The 16,573-nt window shown below is 39.4% G+C and overlaps 1 protein-coding gene across 1 annotated transcript in view; it reads left to right on the top strand.

The window, feature by feature from the left end:
• DISC1 (DISC1 scaffold protein) overlaps positions 1-14,155 on the top strand; it is a 187,109-nt gene extending 172,954 nt beyond the window's left edge. The window contains exons 13-14 of the mRNA XM_058801566.1: positions 3,475-3,585; positions 11,502-14,155. Coding sequence (XP_058657549.1) covers positions 3,475-3,585; positions 11,502-11,657 — 267 coding nt within the window. The 3' untranslated portion in view covers positions 11,658-14,155. The remainder of the gene's footprint in view (positions 1-3,474; positions 3,586-11,501) is intronic.
• The last annotated feature ends 2,418 nt before the right edge of the window (positions 14,156-16,573 follow it).

A 16,573-nucleotide genomic window follows, 5' to 3' on the forward strand; every position in this document is an offset into this window, starting at 1 on the left:
GAATTAAATTAATCTAGCTACTACAATGCCAATTCTTCTATATAAAATTGCTAAACTAGATGGAAGAGCATAGGAAGTGTTTGTACTGGAAAAGCTGATCAAACATTTTCCTCAAGTAATACTGTCAAGGAGCTGTTGCTCATAGGTGGCTGTAATGTCTTGCAAAAGGGTAAAAACAAAACACAGAAGATTGAAGTGGAAACCATTCCCTCTGCTCTTGATGCAATATGCTGATGTTACAGCAGTGCATCAGCTGGAATGTTGTCTGTTTTAACCATTTCTTGCATCAGACTTTCACATCTTTGGGAAAGAATAAGAATTTCTACTTTGTCTGAGAAGCCAGAAGAATTTCACCTTAAAAACTAAATCACACTCATATTTGTGCTGTTTTCACCTGCTTAAGATTTAGAAGGAAAAAAATAATCCAAGCCAGCTACATTCCCTGTTCAGAGAAAAATCCATAAAACAATATTGCCTCTCAGCTCTCTCCTGACTCCTGCTATCTTTCCCAGCTGCTTCCTAAAAGTGCCGTTAGAGCAAAAATAAACAAAGTCTTCAGACTTACAGCATCTTGTAGCATTGACATAACCATCAGCTTGGATGAGTTGTATTTTATGAATAAGTTGAGCTTGAGGCAGAGTCCACTTTCCTCTCAGAGATATTGTTGATCAGTGTAAAGTGCCACTTTCCAACCAGGAGCTGTTCTGAATAGTTTGTGTATCACTGACAGGGGTTTTTCCTGCCTACATAAACAAATGTCAAATAAAAATGCTACCAATGATGTCACCAGGCCTGAAAGGCACTAAGAGAAATCTTTTCTATCTACTTCTCTGGGCTATCAAACCTTTTTAAAATGAGGGCCTAGAGGCAGAAGCTATGGAATTGGTTGAATACTTAGAATTATTGTTGTGTATTTTTGAAAGCACTGTGTTTCTTCCATTTCTGTTTTTACATTTATTCATTTATTCATATAAAATTTGGAAAATCATAATTTATATAATGGTTCTCCTGCATTTTTCACATGACACCTGCAAGTAAATTCCTGGGAGCTGATGCTTGTCTAAGGTGTTGGAGGAACTTCTCATTTCACCTAAAAATCCAGCTGTATGTAGGTACAGAAATAGTTCATTCATACACAATTACTGCTGTAATAAAGAGAAATTAAGCTGCATTATTAGGATTTAAAGAGTAATTAAATATAACCTCAATCTTACAGAGCTATTTTGGTTGCTCTGAAGTGCAGCCATAGCCATTTAGTTATGATTAAATTGGTTTCAAGTGTTTAAAGACCTAAACAAGTTTGATTTGACTTTTACACTCTCAGATTTCCCTGCCTTCCCATATTTTTGTTACGATTGGTTACGTTTGCCTAATATTTATTGTTCTTTTACCTTAATTTTCAAAATAAACAAGATTTTGTTACATTATTAGGCAAGGCCTTATGTAGCCAAAACGTGATCATTCAGGAGGAATACCCTGCAATTTTTCATATGCAGAGCTTTCTCTACGTGGTCATAATTTTAGATGTTGCTTTCAGAGTACCTGTTTGATTTATTCCAATTTAATGATTTGTTTAGCCTGAGCCCTCTTGTTCTCTTGGACAAGTTATCTGTTCTTGCATGTGTGTGCCAGAATGATTCCCTAAGAGCTTTCTACTGATATAAATGGCCTGGGTTGTCCCACTGTGTAACAGCACATGGAGTTCTGCTGGTATGCTGAATAATAATTTAGTAGCTGGATGGAAGACTTTTTTCTCATCTTCTGTCACTGGTCTTCAGAAAAAGACATTCCTAGTTGCTGCAAGGCGAGTGTTTATTTTCTCCTGCCATGCTCTCAGTTTAAAAACAATGGGTTTTTTTCACATCCATACATTCTGTGGGGTGCTGCTGCAGGTTCTTAGGTTTGTAATCCCTGGAAGTGGCAGCTCTGGTCCTGTGCACAGAGCCAGGGACTCTGTGCTCCTCTGTGTCTGAGCTGCAGGGGTTTGCAACAAAACCTTGTAATCAACCTACCTGTCCTGGGCCTGAGTTGCAGCTGGTCCCAGTGGGATCTGCTGCATAGCCATGTCTGGGAAAGGCCCAAGGAAAGCAGAAGGGTAAAGCTCAGTGCCACAACAGAGGACGTGCCAGCAAGAAGAGCTCTTCTGGCATTCAACCCCATGTATGCAATGTACTGTGAGATGCAAAGTGAAAGGATAGCACACAACTGAGATTGGGTAAATGTGTTCACCGAAACTCAAACTGTTTCACAGTGGGCAGCATTCCAAAATGTATTAGCATGGTTTCTTTGGAAGGCCTTTGACTGAAGGTTTGATTTCTTTAAACAACCACTGGTGTCTTATAGCAACTGGTAAGTACAAAGAACCCCAAGTGCTTTCTTCTTTGAGTAGAAAAATTTTCTGCAGATAGTATATGGCCACATTAGAAGCAGGCTTTATTAATGAGTGCACAGACTGGGTCTAGTGACAATCCAGCTTTCTGGATTCCAGCTGATGAATTACTCATTTTTTAAACATGGTTCTAGCAGAGGTTCATCTTGGCACCATAATATTTTTTTACAAATAACCCCTGTCATTACTGTAGACAGCACTGTGGTGCCATGGGAGGGAGAGGAAAGGCTTGTCTCAGAGCTGTGCAAATGGATTGATTTTTTTCCTCACTCCTCATATTTTCTGCTTATTTGGGTCATTTCTCAAAGTACTACTCAATGCAAAATATAAAAAATAGCAATTACCCTTGTGCAATGTATCTGAAAAAAACTTACAAGAAGGATTTTGAAATTGGCTTAAAATACTCAGTTTAAAATAGAAAAAGTATTTGCCATCTGTAAGTTCTAAGTAGAGAAATGTTATTTTTGAAAATTTAGTCTTGCTTAATGATAACTCAGTAAAAAAGTACAGTTTCATCTTTTAATCTCAAAGACTTTGATTTTTCTTTTCTTTTACATTTTCTTTTACTGCTTGAGCAAAGTCCCCAAGTACTCTAGCCAGATTTTTCTTCAAAAATATAAGTACATTTTATGTGTATAAGAGTTACCAAAATGTTGCTGCTTGAAATATTTACATGACCTAAAAGTATAAATCATATTTGCATGAACAACTTGAAATTTGGGTACCTTAATGAGTGGTAAGCATGAGACTTCCCTCCCCTGCTGTGATGAGACAATGGGGGAGAAAGTTCAGAGTAGTTGTCTTCACACCCCTCATCATCTGCTGAAAGTGAGGTGGTGACTTTTTTTCTGCTGGGAAGAAAACTGAGACCACAAACTCATTTCATTTCAGATTAATCACCAATTCATCATATAGAAGCTTTTCGTCCCTCTAATGGGAATTTGCTTTTAGGCAATGTCTTTGCACTGCAAAGTATCATATTCCCTTACTAGTATTTTATTTTCCCTTTAATTTGATGCAAATTTGATGTAGAAAAGTGCAGTCAGCAGCAAACGTGTTTTCTTTTATTTTTCAACTTTCTGTAGGAGTTCTTCATATTTTCTGCAGAGTTGGGAGAAAAATGTGAAGCAATAAGTGAGAAATTGGTGCATCTGGAAGATCAATTGCAAAGTTCCGCCTGCAGAGTTGATGAAGGAGTTATTCATATCCTTTTCTCTATAGCTATGGATACGTATCAATCTCTGTAAGTATGCACATGAAGTACTTGCCTGTCAGATAGGCATGGAGTGCTAGTTCTTAGTGTAGGTTAGATGCATTAAGAATGGGAGAAATTATTGTCTTGCTGAAATGGGCATTTTTGTGTAGTAAATTTTCCTATAATGCATATTTTTTAAAAAATTGATTTAAACAGAAGTTAGTTCTTTGTAAATTAAGATTGGGTACTAAAAAGCCTTTATTTTACTGTTAAAATCCTTTTGTTGGTAATGCTCATATAATTAAATACATAGCACACCAAAAGCTGCATGGATATGAGTGTCCATGCACCTGCATTTCCCAACATGGTTTATCTGAATTAGATGCTGCATTATTGACTCAGACCGTGTATCTTGTCACCTGTAGTTTGGGGTTTTTTCTTTTTTAAAAAAATGGGCAACAGATGCCTCATGTGGCATCCTACACATTATAGTCTGCCTCCAACACTCCAGTGCAAGTAACCAGATGAGTTATTGTCTTATGCCCACTTACCTCTTTCTGTGCTTTTTCTGTTTTTCTGAAGATTGCTTAACCTTTATGAGAAATTCCTTGGCCGTTATTTCAAAATTTAAGAACATGAAGTTTTGTTTCATTTGTAACTTTCATAGGAAAAACTTTCATAAAAGGGATTTTGTTCTTCTAAGAAAGGGCAAAGAAAATACGAACCAGTGAAGCTGAGGAAGGTGAGAGTGCTGAGCTGGTTAGGTTTTTGTCGAGAAGAGGTGGCAGTCGAGAGGATCACGAAGAAAGAGAGATATGTTCAAAGTGCAGAGATTAGCAGAGGAGCCCTTGGAGACATCTGAATGTGAGTAGGGGTGGTGATGGTGCTAGAAAGGATTCAGTTCCTGCTAAGAGAAGGTGAACAGTCCTACAGAGGATAGTTTAGAGAAAAGAGAATAAATAGTGTGTGGAAATACCACTGTGTTTTAAGTAATTGGGCATCTATTATAAGTCATTGCAGAATTCCTATTCCAGAAACTTTTCTTTAAAGGTAGCAGAAGGTTTCTTTAAAGGTAGCAGAAGGATTAAGTGCAAGGGGCAGAGAGAAGGAGGAATGGTGCTGGGGGAAGGGGATTTGGGTTGGAGAAGTCCAGTCAGCAATTTGTCACTATAAATGTTTCTTTTCAAAGCATTTCCATATACACACAGTATACAGAAAGATTATTCAACATTCTTTTTATTATACTTGCAGTGTTCATGCTTGGTTGCAGTTGTGTTTCCCCAGTGCATTTTTCTCAGAGCTGTATGGGTGTGTCTCGTGTGTGTGTGTGCAGAGCATCCAATTTCTTTCTCCCTTGCATGTATTTACTCTCAAATGAGCTTTCTCAGTGGCCCTTACAGAACATTGAGGCTTGGAGTTATAGGTGCTTTGGAGGGGACTTAAGTTAATATTCAAACTGAACAGTCATGTCTGATCATAGTTAAACTTTACTAGGTAATGTGAAATAAGCTAGAAAACTGCATTTTTGTCCCCAGAAGATAGTACACTACATATATGTGAAATAGTACTGTTTCTTATGTTCTATGGAGTGTGCCTATTTCTTCACAGCTGTTGACACTGCAAGAGTTAGTTAAAAAATAAAATTAGTAATTGTAAATTTCAGGAGAGTTGTAGATTAGTCTCATTTTAAGCCACAGTTTTCTGATAGAGATCTGACTTCCTATATCAGTGAAATTCAACTCATGTTATCTAAGTACAGAAATGCACAGTATGTGATATCCTGGTCCTAGCAAGACCATCGGTCACAAAACAAGAAACCATGTTTAAAAAACAGAGATGTACAAAGAAGCAGTTCAGCAATTCAGCTACCCCTCATTAACATTAAGTTGCTATTTCAGAGGTAGTCCAGGTCAATATGCATAAAATGTTACCATCTGGTACATATAATCACTGTGCTGTACTTCAAAAAGGAATGAGAAAAATAGCTACCATAGTGCTACAGACCTGTGGATTGGAGTTTTTTTAATATAAACTCTGCTCAGTGCCTATAAAATTTGCTTTCACTCATTGGTAACTTGCCTGTATTGCAGGAACTAGCACTAAGCTAAGAGACAACAATTTGCCTCAGTAGAGGAATTTATTTAATAGATGAATCTGTTGTTTGCATGGTAATCTATTTGATTTTAGATAAAATAATTTCCTATCACAGATACTGGACAATCATGCAGTTTTCATTAAAATCTGTAGACTCAGACCAGGAGCTTAAAGACCTGAAATAGTAATGAAAGCAGGATAAATTTTTCCAAGTCCATTCACTGGTTATTTTCACCCTTCCCATATTTCTCCCAAAAAAATGCCTTACACATAAATGTAACAAAAGTACTAGGTCAAAAATCTAACTGGGAGCTGCACAGATGTAAATTAGTCCAGTGGTCTGATTATTAAAAGACTTCCAAAGACTCCACTGAGAAAAATAAATTCCTAATGCTCTTGAACCATTTTCCAGTGTTTAGTGTGTGTCATAGCTTTGATTAATAATTAAGTTTGTATTGGAAGAAAAAACCCAGATGTCATTTTTTTCATTCTCTGTTTTGATGGCATAGCACTCTTAGATCAACCATGCTGCTCATCATAAGTGCCAGCACAACATGAACAAAGGAGAAATCCAGTGATATTTCTTGGCCCCGAGTATAGGCACAGACCCACTTGCAATTCTAATTTATTGTTGAAATCTTTCGTAAAAACCACTAAACTGCCCTTCTATGTAAAAAGCATCAAAAAACAGGGGCATATGACTGGATGTTAAAGTTCCCTGTAGAACTATGACATATTTGCTAAATTCTATGTATTATAACCAAATAAACCTGCAAAATATTCAGTTATGATTGATCATTAATGAGTGTATGAAAACAGGCCACATCATTAATTGGAAAAACCAAAGGATGAGAGGTGACTCATTATGGTGTCTGCAGAGCTGATGAGAGGTGTTACTTTCCTAACAGTAAAGGCCTGGAATTCCCACTAAAATTAAATGGGGCCTATATTGCAATTTCACAGTCATTTTTTGTTCTTAATGAGTAGTTACATTTTGATAGACAATTTGAATGCATGTAATAGTTCCTCTTGGTGGAAATGCTTTGTTGGAAGAAAACCTCGCTGTAGTATTACTACAAAAACAATCTTCTTTCCTGGCCCTAAAATAGGCATTTCAATCAGTTGTTCTGAAAGCAGAATTTTGTGCCTAAACATAGGTTAGCAAAGTGACCTAATAAGTTCAATCATTCACCTTTATCCTGCAGCAGGCTCCCACACCAGTCTTGTTTTACACCAGAGCAGGTTTTCAACAGAATCATGTAAACTTTAGCCTGTCTGTAGCTCAGTGGGGAATCTGACTCTGGGTGAACCTTTAAGAGATTTTGGGATCCTCCAAGAGTTAGAGGTGGCAATGGCACCCTCTTTGGTTTTATTTCAGATGACAGGAGGGTGAACTTTTCCCACTGTGTGTCACACAGAGAATGGTTCCACTTGTATACTTTATGCTCTGATAGAGGTAGGTCAGTGTATTTCCACCCAGGTCCTGCAATTTCTTTGCCTTCCATTTTCTGTTGGAGGAAGCAATTTGAAAGTAGACGATGTTCAGACCACTGAAGGGCTCCATTTTTCAATATGTAGCAGTCATTCTGTTGCAGTTTTTTGTTTAGTAGTTTTTGTGGGAGTGTTTTGGGTTTTGCATGGGAGGGATATTATCTTAGTTTATAGAAATAACATTCATGGATATGAAGGAGGGCAACAGTAATCAAGGTGGTAATTTAGAAAATTCTAATTTGGTTGCACTAGTGCAAATACCCCTGAATTTTGTAAGGAGAAATTATGGATTTCCAAAAGTTGTTTTACTCTCTTTCTGTGACACCACACAGAAACAGCAGGGAGTTGCTTAGTATCTTTCCCTTGCTCCCAAGGATGCTCTTCAAAAAGGCCAAAACCCAGGTCATTCAAAAGAGTTACTGAATTGTCTTGGCTCTTCACTGGTCCTTTGGCATGTAGCACACACAATCAAAGAATTGTTTAGCTGGAAATGACCTCTTGAGATCATCTGGTCCAACTCCTTGCTCAAGCAGGGTCACCTAGAGGAGGTTGCCCAGGATGTTGCCCAGTCAGATTTTGAATATCCCCAAGGATGAGCACTCCACAACCTCATTGTGCAACACAGTCCAGTGTTTGACCACCTTCAAACAAAAAAAAAGTCTTCATGGATTCAGATTCAATTTCTTAGTTCGGAATTTCTCACTGTTGCTTCTTATTCTGTCAGTGGACAAAAAAAAGTCAGAAGAATCTGGCTTCCTCTTCTTCATTCCTGCCTTTCAGCTATACACAGTGGTAGTATCCTGTAAGCCTTCTTTTCTTCAGGTTGAAGAGTCCCAGCTCTCTCAGCATCTCCTCATGTGATGGATACTCAAGTCCATTAAACTGGTCCGGTGCTGGAGTCATTCCACTAAGTCCTCCTCTCTTATTGTGGAACCCACAACATCCAGATGGGACCTTACAAGTGCTGATTAGGGTGTAAGGATCATCTCCCTCTGCCTGCTGGCTGTGTTTTTGTTAATCCAGCCTGGGAGGCACCTTTGCCTCATGACACATTGGTGGTGTACATTTTATTGTCCACCATGACTCCAAGGTCCTTTTCTACAGAGCTGTTTTCCATCTGCCTTAGCCTCTCCAAGGGTGCTGGTGCCTGGGGTTAGAAGTGACACTTGGAGTTAGGTGGTAGCACATTGAGCTGAGCTTCTGTCTGCAGGCACTGTAGAGTTTGGCTTTTGGAAACAAACAGAATAGTTAACCAGGTTAGAAACAAGAACAACCAAAAACTGAATACCTCTTTTTGATTATTTCTGTTCTTCAAGAACTAATTTCTTCTTCAGATGTCCAGAAAGTGCAGTTACTTTCCAAAATCCCATTGGCCTTTATCTCAGAGCAGTAGTGGTCCTTTATTGTCCTTCCAATGTCTTTTATCTTATAATAGGTACTCTCAGTTTCTAACCTTTCCTATAGGAAGGCAACTGATCCATAGCATCTACTTTTGCCTCTTTTCCCTGAACATCTGGGCTGAGAGATCAGAAGCTGCATTTGAGCAAAATGATCCCATTTTTCCAAAACTTATTTAAGTCCCTACAGTAATTTTATCTGTTTTTTATCTGCTTGCAAATCATGGGCTCTGAGATGATGCTCAAGTTTTTCAAAGAGACAAACTTAAATAGGTGAAAAGCTTAAAGCAAGACAATGTTAGACCTGCAGCATTGTTGAGTATGGGTTGTACTTGTTCCCAAGTACTTTAATTTACTGCTTATTTGACATTGTGGAGTTTTTTTTGGTTTTCAGAGGAAGACAGCAGAACCAGAAAATATTCCTAGTTGGAACTTGTTTTCACTCCTGCCTTGGATACTGCCTCAATATTTGCAGCACTGGATAGAGAATTTGAGCATGAAGGACACATATGCATGTGGACCCATGCAAAACTGTTTATTTGCATTTTTAAAATGGGTGGAGCTGTTTCTCCAGATACAACCTGTGTGTGGATAGAGATGCCATGCTCTGCCATATACCATATATTTGTCTTAGCCATAAAGGCACATTTGACAATTACTTGTCTACATATGATTGTGGTGTTATTTATGAGGTTATTGGTACTTGTTGTACTATACAGTCATCTTTTTTTGTTGCTCCATCTTTCTGTTGGTTGACAGGTTTTTTCCTGTCTTCCTCATTTTCTTCCATCCTTTAAGATTTCTCATCCACTGTCACTGAAAGATTTCAATTTTTTTTTTTTTCTCTCTCCCTGAAAAGAATTTTGTAGTTGCCTGGGATATTACAAGTAACAGCATGTAGCTAGAGACTACACATCAGAATTAAACTTCAGAAGGTTTATGGTGTTCATGGATTGCAGGATTTATGTTTAACAGTTAGGTTTCCAGTAGAGCCTTATGATTAAGTTGCAGAGGGGTGGAGAATCCAGGACTTAGAAGAGGATAATCATATTTCTTACTTTAGAGAAGATGCAAAGCATAATTAATTTGTCCTTGCACAGTGCTTTGTGATCCTGGGATAGGAGAAGCTTTGTGTGTACTGCTACTACTCATAATCAGAGACAGAAGCCCTTTAGATTAACAGAGCTGTCCAGAAATTAGAATTATGCATGAACATATTAAGAGCAAAACATCATAGCAAATGCATGTAAATACACAAAGATGAAGTTTTGGGGAATTGATAACAAAATCAAAAGCAGCCAAGACTTTTCAAAGACATAATAATGGTTCCCTGAAAGAGCTGTGGTTAGTATAGCTTTACCATGGTCCAGTCACAATTTTTCAAAAGTAGCAGCTTAGTTTTTACAGTCCCATAACCTGAGCCCATCTTTTTTTTCTTGACATTGCATTAACATTGTGGTCAAGTAAAACAGCATTTCCTAATGTCTGAGCTCTGCAAAGGACAGACTGTCCTTGTGCATTATTATTTCAGTGTGTTGTACTTTTGATACTGAGTTGTTTCAGTGTCATCCTGTTTCACTTCCCTTGAAGTGAGATTCTGGTATAATTTGATAACATACTGCTAGAAATGAACCAATTTCTGTCTTTTGGTGCCTTTGCCCTTCATCCATACCTTCATCCATCCAGGAGGCCTCAGTGGGATGGGATGGGCCCTAGGGTTTGTTCATAGACTTGATCATTGGTTTACTATTTCAGCAGGCTATGACTTGCCTCTGCTTGCTTTCTTCTCCACACAAAGTAAGCTATAGAAGAGAGGATAAAATTGGTTGTCTCATCGAGCTTGGACTTCTTCCAACAGTAGATAGTGTTGCTGATTTAAGATTATCAGCCGAAAGCCCAGTATATTGGTAGTACAAACTTATTTTCAATCATAGCACAAAAAGCTGTACTGCCAAGGAAGCCTAGTCCCTTAAAGGCTTGTGCACATGTCAGTAGTTGCTACTGTCTCTGTGAATGTCCTGCCTTCGTCTGCACCCCTTGTTGTCACCACGTGCCACCCTCCCTCTCATCACTGTGGAGCTGGGAAAGAGGGAAGTGGAAGGTCTCTTTCAGAGGCTGAGCCATTCACCATCAGTTTCTTTCTGAATTCATTGCAGGAACCCTGCAATGAAATGTGGAAAACTCTTTCTTAACCAAATGAAGCATTTTATACTAATTATTGGATACTTTTCAGGTGGCCTTCTTCCTTTTAATGCATGACACTACAACCTCAGTACTGCCCTCTTTGCTTTTCAACTTGTTCAAAGCATTTCCTGTGGAGTCTTGTATAGCTTTATGTTTGTGTGTTCTGCACTGTAATTATAATGATAATTCAGCTAACACGAAAGCTTTCTGGAGGTAAGTGTAGCAGAAACACTTTCTCTGCTGTAAGCTAATTTTGCTCCTTACTAGATTCCCACCCCACCTTGCACAGCGCACGTTGTTGAGCTCACTAATGCCGCACAAGCTGTGGTCACTTGGCATTTGCTTCAGACTACTCCTGTTGCCTTCACCTGGGCTGTGTCTCTGGCATAAAATTCTACCCTCCATCAATCAGGAGCTCACACCTAGTGCTGCTCCCTCCATGGTACACAATCTTTTTGGCTCCTTCCTTCCTTTTTTCCCCATGAGAGCAGTATCCAAGCAGTATCCCCCATCCCCTCCCTTTTTTAAACTGCTAAATAATGCTACTTGAGAACTTGAGTTTGCCTGCATTTTTCTTTTGCTAGCAAGTGTGAGAAATGTATTAATATTTAATCCAAACAATTTGGAAGAAGTTGAAGCTACAATTAGATAGCCATGGCCATCTGTTGTGAACAGCAGAACAAGAATGTACTTAATAACTTGGAAAGAGAAAAGGGACTGCCAATCACCTATAGAATATTCCTTAATAAAGCTTGCACAGTCTCTGCAGAGGGAGATCCAGGTGGTGAAGGAGACACTCCAGACCGTGCTGGTGCAACTTCAGTCAGCCAAGGAGGCAGGAGAAGAAAAGGCTGGAGACTTCCTCTGTGACAGCTGGTGTCTAGGAAAACAAGACTTGAAGGAATAATGAGCAGAAAGAGCTGGTAGGATGACATTAATTCACAAAGGGCTGCTTTTAGTAACTGAATACTGTTTTACTAAGCCTCAGGGATCTCTTCTCTCCCCTGCATAACTAATAACTAAATCAATTATGGAGAAACAGAGCCTGGAGGTCTATCATCAGAAGTATGCTACGCAGCCTCATATGTTTTGGCACAGATTGGGAAACAGCTTTCAGAGCAGAGCAGCTCCTGTAAATGTGTAGATTACAAATTGATACATTTCAAGTGAGTCTGCAAAGTTGCCTTTAATGTCAGTGAAGTGTTCTCCTTGAAGGCTCATAAACACTGTCTTCCTCTACTCATGGATTTTTTCCCTGATTTAAAATGCAACATTAAAGCTGGAACATCTAGTATTTCTTGGAAAATAGCTCTAAGAATAATAAGAACTTTTTTTTCCCTCTTTGGCTTTAACAGCTTTCTTACACTGAACGTATTTTCACATTCCTGCCAATAATTAAATCAATAGGGTGAAATCCAAGCTAACCGTGTTCTTTCAACTGAAATTTGGATCTCATTTGCTCTGTGGTATTAAGTACAGTGGAGGTAGCTAACAGCAGCCCCTATAGGAGTAGTTGAACTCAATTTATTTAGGTATTAATATAAACTTTCTTTAGTATTACAGTGGTTGTAAAGCAAAAAAAAATCCTATGTTGATGATTTGTGTTGCTTATATTTAAATATTGTATGAACAAGAAGTCATTTAAATCTTGTTGTAAAGATTACTACCATTAATTTGATCTTCCTTGTAAGCTTCAGCAGGAATGCAGATTTTTTTGCAAGACATGTATGTCAATATATACACATGCATAGTTAAACATGTATTTTTATAGGAAATAAAAGCAGTACTCAGCTGAAGCCAACTGGATAATTGTTCAAAAGAGTTAATGTCTTCAAAAATTCATGTGTACTTCTACTTTGATATCAGTATATCTCTGATACCATAAAAATTCTGTTGCAGAGGGAGAATTTTTTTTTAAAAAATCCTTATTTTTAAAAACACAATAGAAAATGTCTTGCAACTGATACTGTACTTTTTTGATACTGCTTTTCTGTCATTTTTAGAATTACTCTTCTACTTCGGTCACATTTTATAGCCACATTGTGTTTTTGCAGATTTTGAAGGTCATTGAACTACTTTCCCACTAAGATCCTGTTCATTTTTGGTGTGTTTTAATGCTAGTTGAAACTTCTACCTCAGTGTTAAGTACAGAAGGAGAGAGGGAAAAAAAGTGCCAGGCAGCTGAGACATACAACAGGATTATAATTGCCTCCAGGAGCATATGGTTGTCAAAGCAGTGCAGAGCTCAGGTGGTTTCTATAGTCATCAGATCCTCAGGGCTGCATTACAGCCCTGTAATTCAGAACATGGTTGACTTTTCTCACTGAGTAATATATGGGCCAGCATCCCTTTACGTTGTGGTCAAGCCTCTTGGAGCTCCAGCTTGCATGGATTCTGCTACTCAGTTCCCTAATGGAGATCTCCTGCTGTTCTGCTTGACAAGTTTATCTTTCCACGTCCCTGTTCAATACCTACCTCCCACCACAGCTCTGGCACTTTCTGAAGCTCCCCTGAACAGATGAACAAGGTGTTTGCCTCCAGCTCAGGGCAGGAGACAAGTGCAGGTGGCACCCTGACATTCAGCCCATGCACAGGAACACCTCCAGAGCAAAACCTGCCTGCCAGAAAGCGCTAATGGAAACCCACATGAGTTCAGGTAAAGAGGAAAGAGAGCACTCTGACAAGATACTCTTGAAACTGTTAAGATAGCTCTTAGAACTGTTTCTTTAACACCCATAGAAGCTGCCTGGGGTTCAGTACCTCAGAGGGCCCAGGTACTGCATTTCCAGCAAGGAACATTTATATGGGACTGTGACAACAGTCCCAGAGATGATGGCCAGTACACTAAACTAAGGTTTCATGACACCCCACTCTCCCACCCTGCAGAGTTTTGTCCTTTGAATACTTAGTGCCTGCAATGTAAACAGTTGTTAGGCCCTAGAAGTGCCCTAGAGCCAGGATTAGCTGCAGCTGAAGCATCAGGTCTGTCTCCTTGCAGCAGCAAAGGCTCAACAGCAGGGATAGGACCCAACCACCACAGGGGCAGGAGAACAGAACCCTCATTGCCACTAGCAAGGTTTCTTGAAGACATTCCCATTCAATTAAAAAATTGTGTGGCTTTTGTGTTTCAAAGCTTCAGAGCTTAATAAAAACTCAATTTAGGCAACCACTCTAATAAGACACTGAATTTCTAAGGAGAAGGGAAACGAAATCGGTCATCGTTGATGTTATGTTTGTATCTGTTAACATCTATTTTATATGTAACATGGACTACTACTACTCCTTTAATTTATTGTTCCATTAACTTCATTGTTTGTTGTGGGAAGTTAGAGCCAGTAACCATCCCTTTTCTGACACATGTGATAATAAGCATACTTAAAAAAAAGGTATACTATGCAATGTATTGGCTGCCTTTTATCTGTGAATAGAAAACTTTCAAATAAAGAGAAGTATGTTTTTAACTAACCCAATGTCTGTTTGCATTCTGTGCAGTGTACTGCATTTTAGAAGTTTCATCACAGGGAGTGGAGGAAAGAAAAGGAGAAAGAAACCATGTGTGTGACTATTATTGTGCTGCTGACAGCAGTAATTCGTCTGCTTGGGCTAGCCTGTTATGACTTTTGAAAACAGTCTACAGACATATTCAAGACTAAAGCCTGACAGCAACATGTAATTCTTTTCAGTATGAGAGGGAGAAGTGAGTATTACACAGTGAGCTGTACAGACAGGTAATAGCTGCACTTAGGTCCCAGCTTGACTCGGTCTTGCTGTGCAGCTGAGTCCTGCCTGCCCTGCCTCAGTTCCTCACCCATGGATAAGAGCTGAAGGAAGAGCAGCATGACTGTGCCTTGGCTGCAGCAATATCTGAGCCAAAGTTATGCTCTTACACACATTCATTTTCACAATGAGAGGTAGTGTGTGTGGTGTCCCAAGGACCACTCTCATATATTGAAATTCTCTCTTTTGGGCAGACTGGTCTCCCACCACCTGCAAACAATGAAAATCTCCAGAAAGAAGTTCCTTTCCTGCCCAGATCATGTGCTGTCCCTAAACCCAAGAGGTTTAAAGCCCAGACCCAATAGGTTTAAAGACTACATAGGCAAATAAGGCTTTGTGTGTTTTCTTCTGCCACAGCAGCAGAATAATAAAATAATTTAGATTAAGACCAAGTCTGAGCCCAACCATTCACCCAACACTGCCAAGCAAGTGCACCACTAAAACACATCCATAAATGCCACATCAATACATTTTTTAAATACTTCCAGCCCTGGTGACACCACCACCTCCCTGAGCAGTCTGATCCAATGCTTGACAGCCCTCTCAGTGAAGAATTTTTTTCTTGATATCTAACACTAACCTCCCCTGGCACTTAGAGTGCATCTTGAGGGCATTCCCTCTTGATCCTGTTACTTGTTACCTGGGAGAAGAGGCCAACCCTCACCTGGCTACAGCCTCCAGGCAGTTGTAGACAGTGATATGGTCCCCTCCTGAGCCTCCAGGCTGAACACCCCCATCTCCCTCAGCTGCTGCTCATCAAATTTGTGTTCCAGACCAGCTCCCTTGCTCTTCCAGAGCACACACAGTGGACTGCTCCAGGAGAGCTGCAAGATGAGGAAAAGTAGCTCACCTTTAGCAGTCCCTTTCATGTGCTTTGTGAGAGGAGTGGTTGATTTTGTTGAATATACCCCCCCTCAGTGTACAAACATGCTCTCAAGGGACTAAAGACTGAAGCAAGGAGACGAGAGCACTCCAAAGGGTGTTCAGCTCCAGCCTAATATTGCTTTTCACAATCAATTAGCTAATCCATTATTTCTAAAGCATGACCGCTCAGGCTTTTGCTATCATTACTTGTTAAATCAAGATAAGTGCCTGTTTTCTAGAGCATTGGAGAAGGCAGCTCTAATGGGTCCCAGATAGGCAGTAGTGCTGGAGAGAGCTCCAGGGTGAGATTAGAATAATCCTCGTGTATCCTCTTAGTTTACTATCCTATTAAAAATGAGGCTGGGACCAAGAATTTTTTTTTTAGTCTCAGAGATTACCATGCTACAAAGCAGCTCTAAAATATTGAATATTTTTCTGCACTGCTAAAGATGATAATACAAGTTTCTGGAGAAGCATTAAAAAATAATAAGAAGAAAGGGCTTGTGAATAAAGGAGATTCTGCCTGAACCTGAAAAGCTGCCAAGCCAGCAGCCACTGTAAAGCGTTTATCTCAAATTTCTAATGAAGACTTGGATATGAGGCCTGGGAAAAGAACATCTGGGGCTGAGTGAGTAAGGAAATGTTTGAATTCTGCACATGCATGGTATTCAGCCACACTTTCCCTGTTTCCTTATCTGGAAGAGCACTGTCTTTGGGAAGGGGTTGTTGGGGCAGTGTCAAAGACATATAATGTCAATACAAGACTAGACTATTTGTTCTTGTAATCACCTGCAAAGTTGAATAAATTGTTTAAAATAAAACCAGCCATCCAGGAACATTAAGGGGCAAGAGTGAGAAAATATTAAACTAGTCAGGCACAGGTAGGAGACACATGATAGATCTCACTGGAGAAAACTAAGAGACTTTTTCACAGTGGCCATCCAATTTACAAGAAGAAAATGACCTTGAATTTATTACTTCTCTGACACTGAAACTTTGACACTCCAAAGGAAAGACCTCTCTGTTCTCTTGTCAAAGTAGGCTTAAGATTTTGTCTATCTCAATCCCAAAACCTAGAGTTTTGTGCCCACTCTCATGTTTCCCTGCAGTAGCAGCTCCAGGGCAATGCTCAGGAGCAGCAGCAGGGAGCCATGCACAGCTCTACAGGCAGAACTTCAGGGC

Source organism: Ammospiza caudacuta, chromosome 3 (assembly GCF_027887145.1).
Source record: "Ammospiza caudacuta isolate bAmmCau1 chromosome 3, bAmmCau1.pri, whole genome shotgun sequence".
Lineage (NCBI taxonomy): Eukaryota > Metazoa > Chordata > Aves > Passeriformes > Passerellidae > Ammospiza > Ammospiza caudacuta.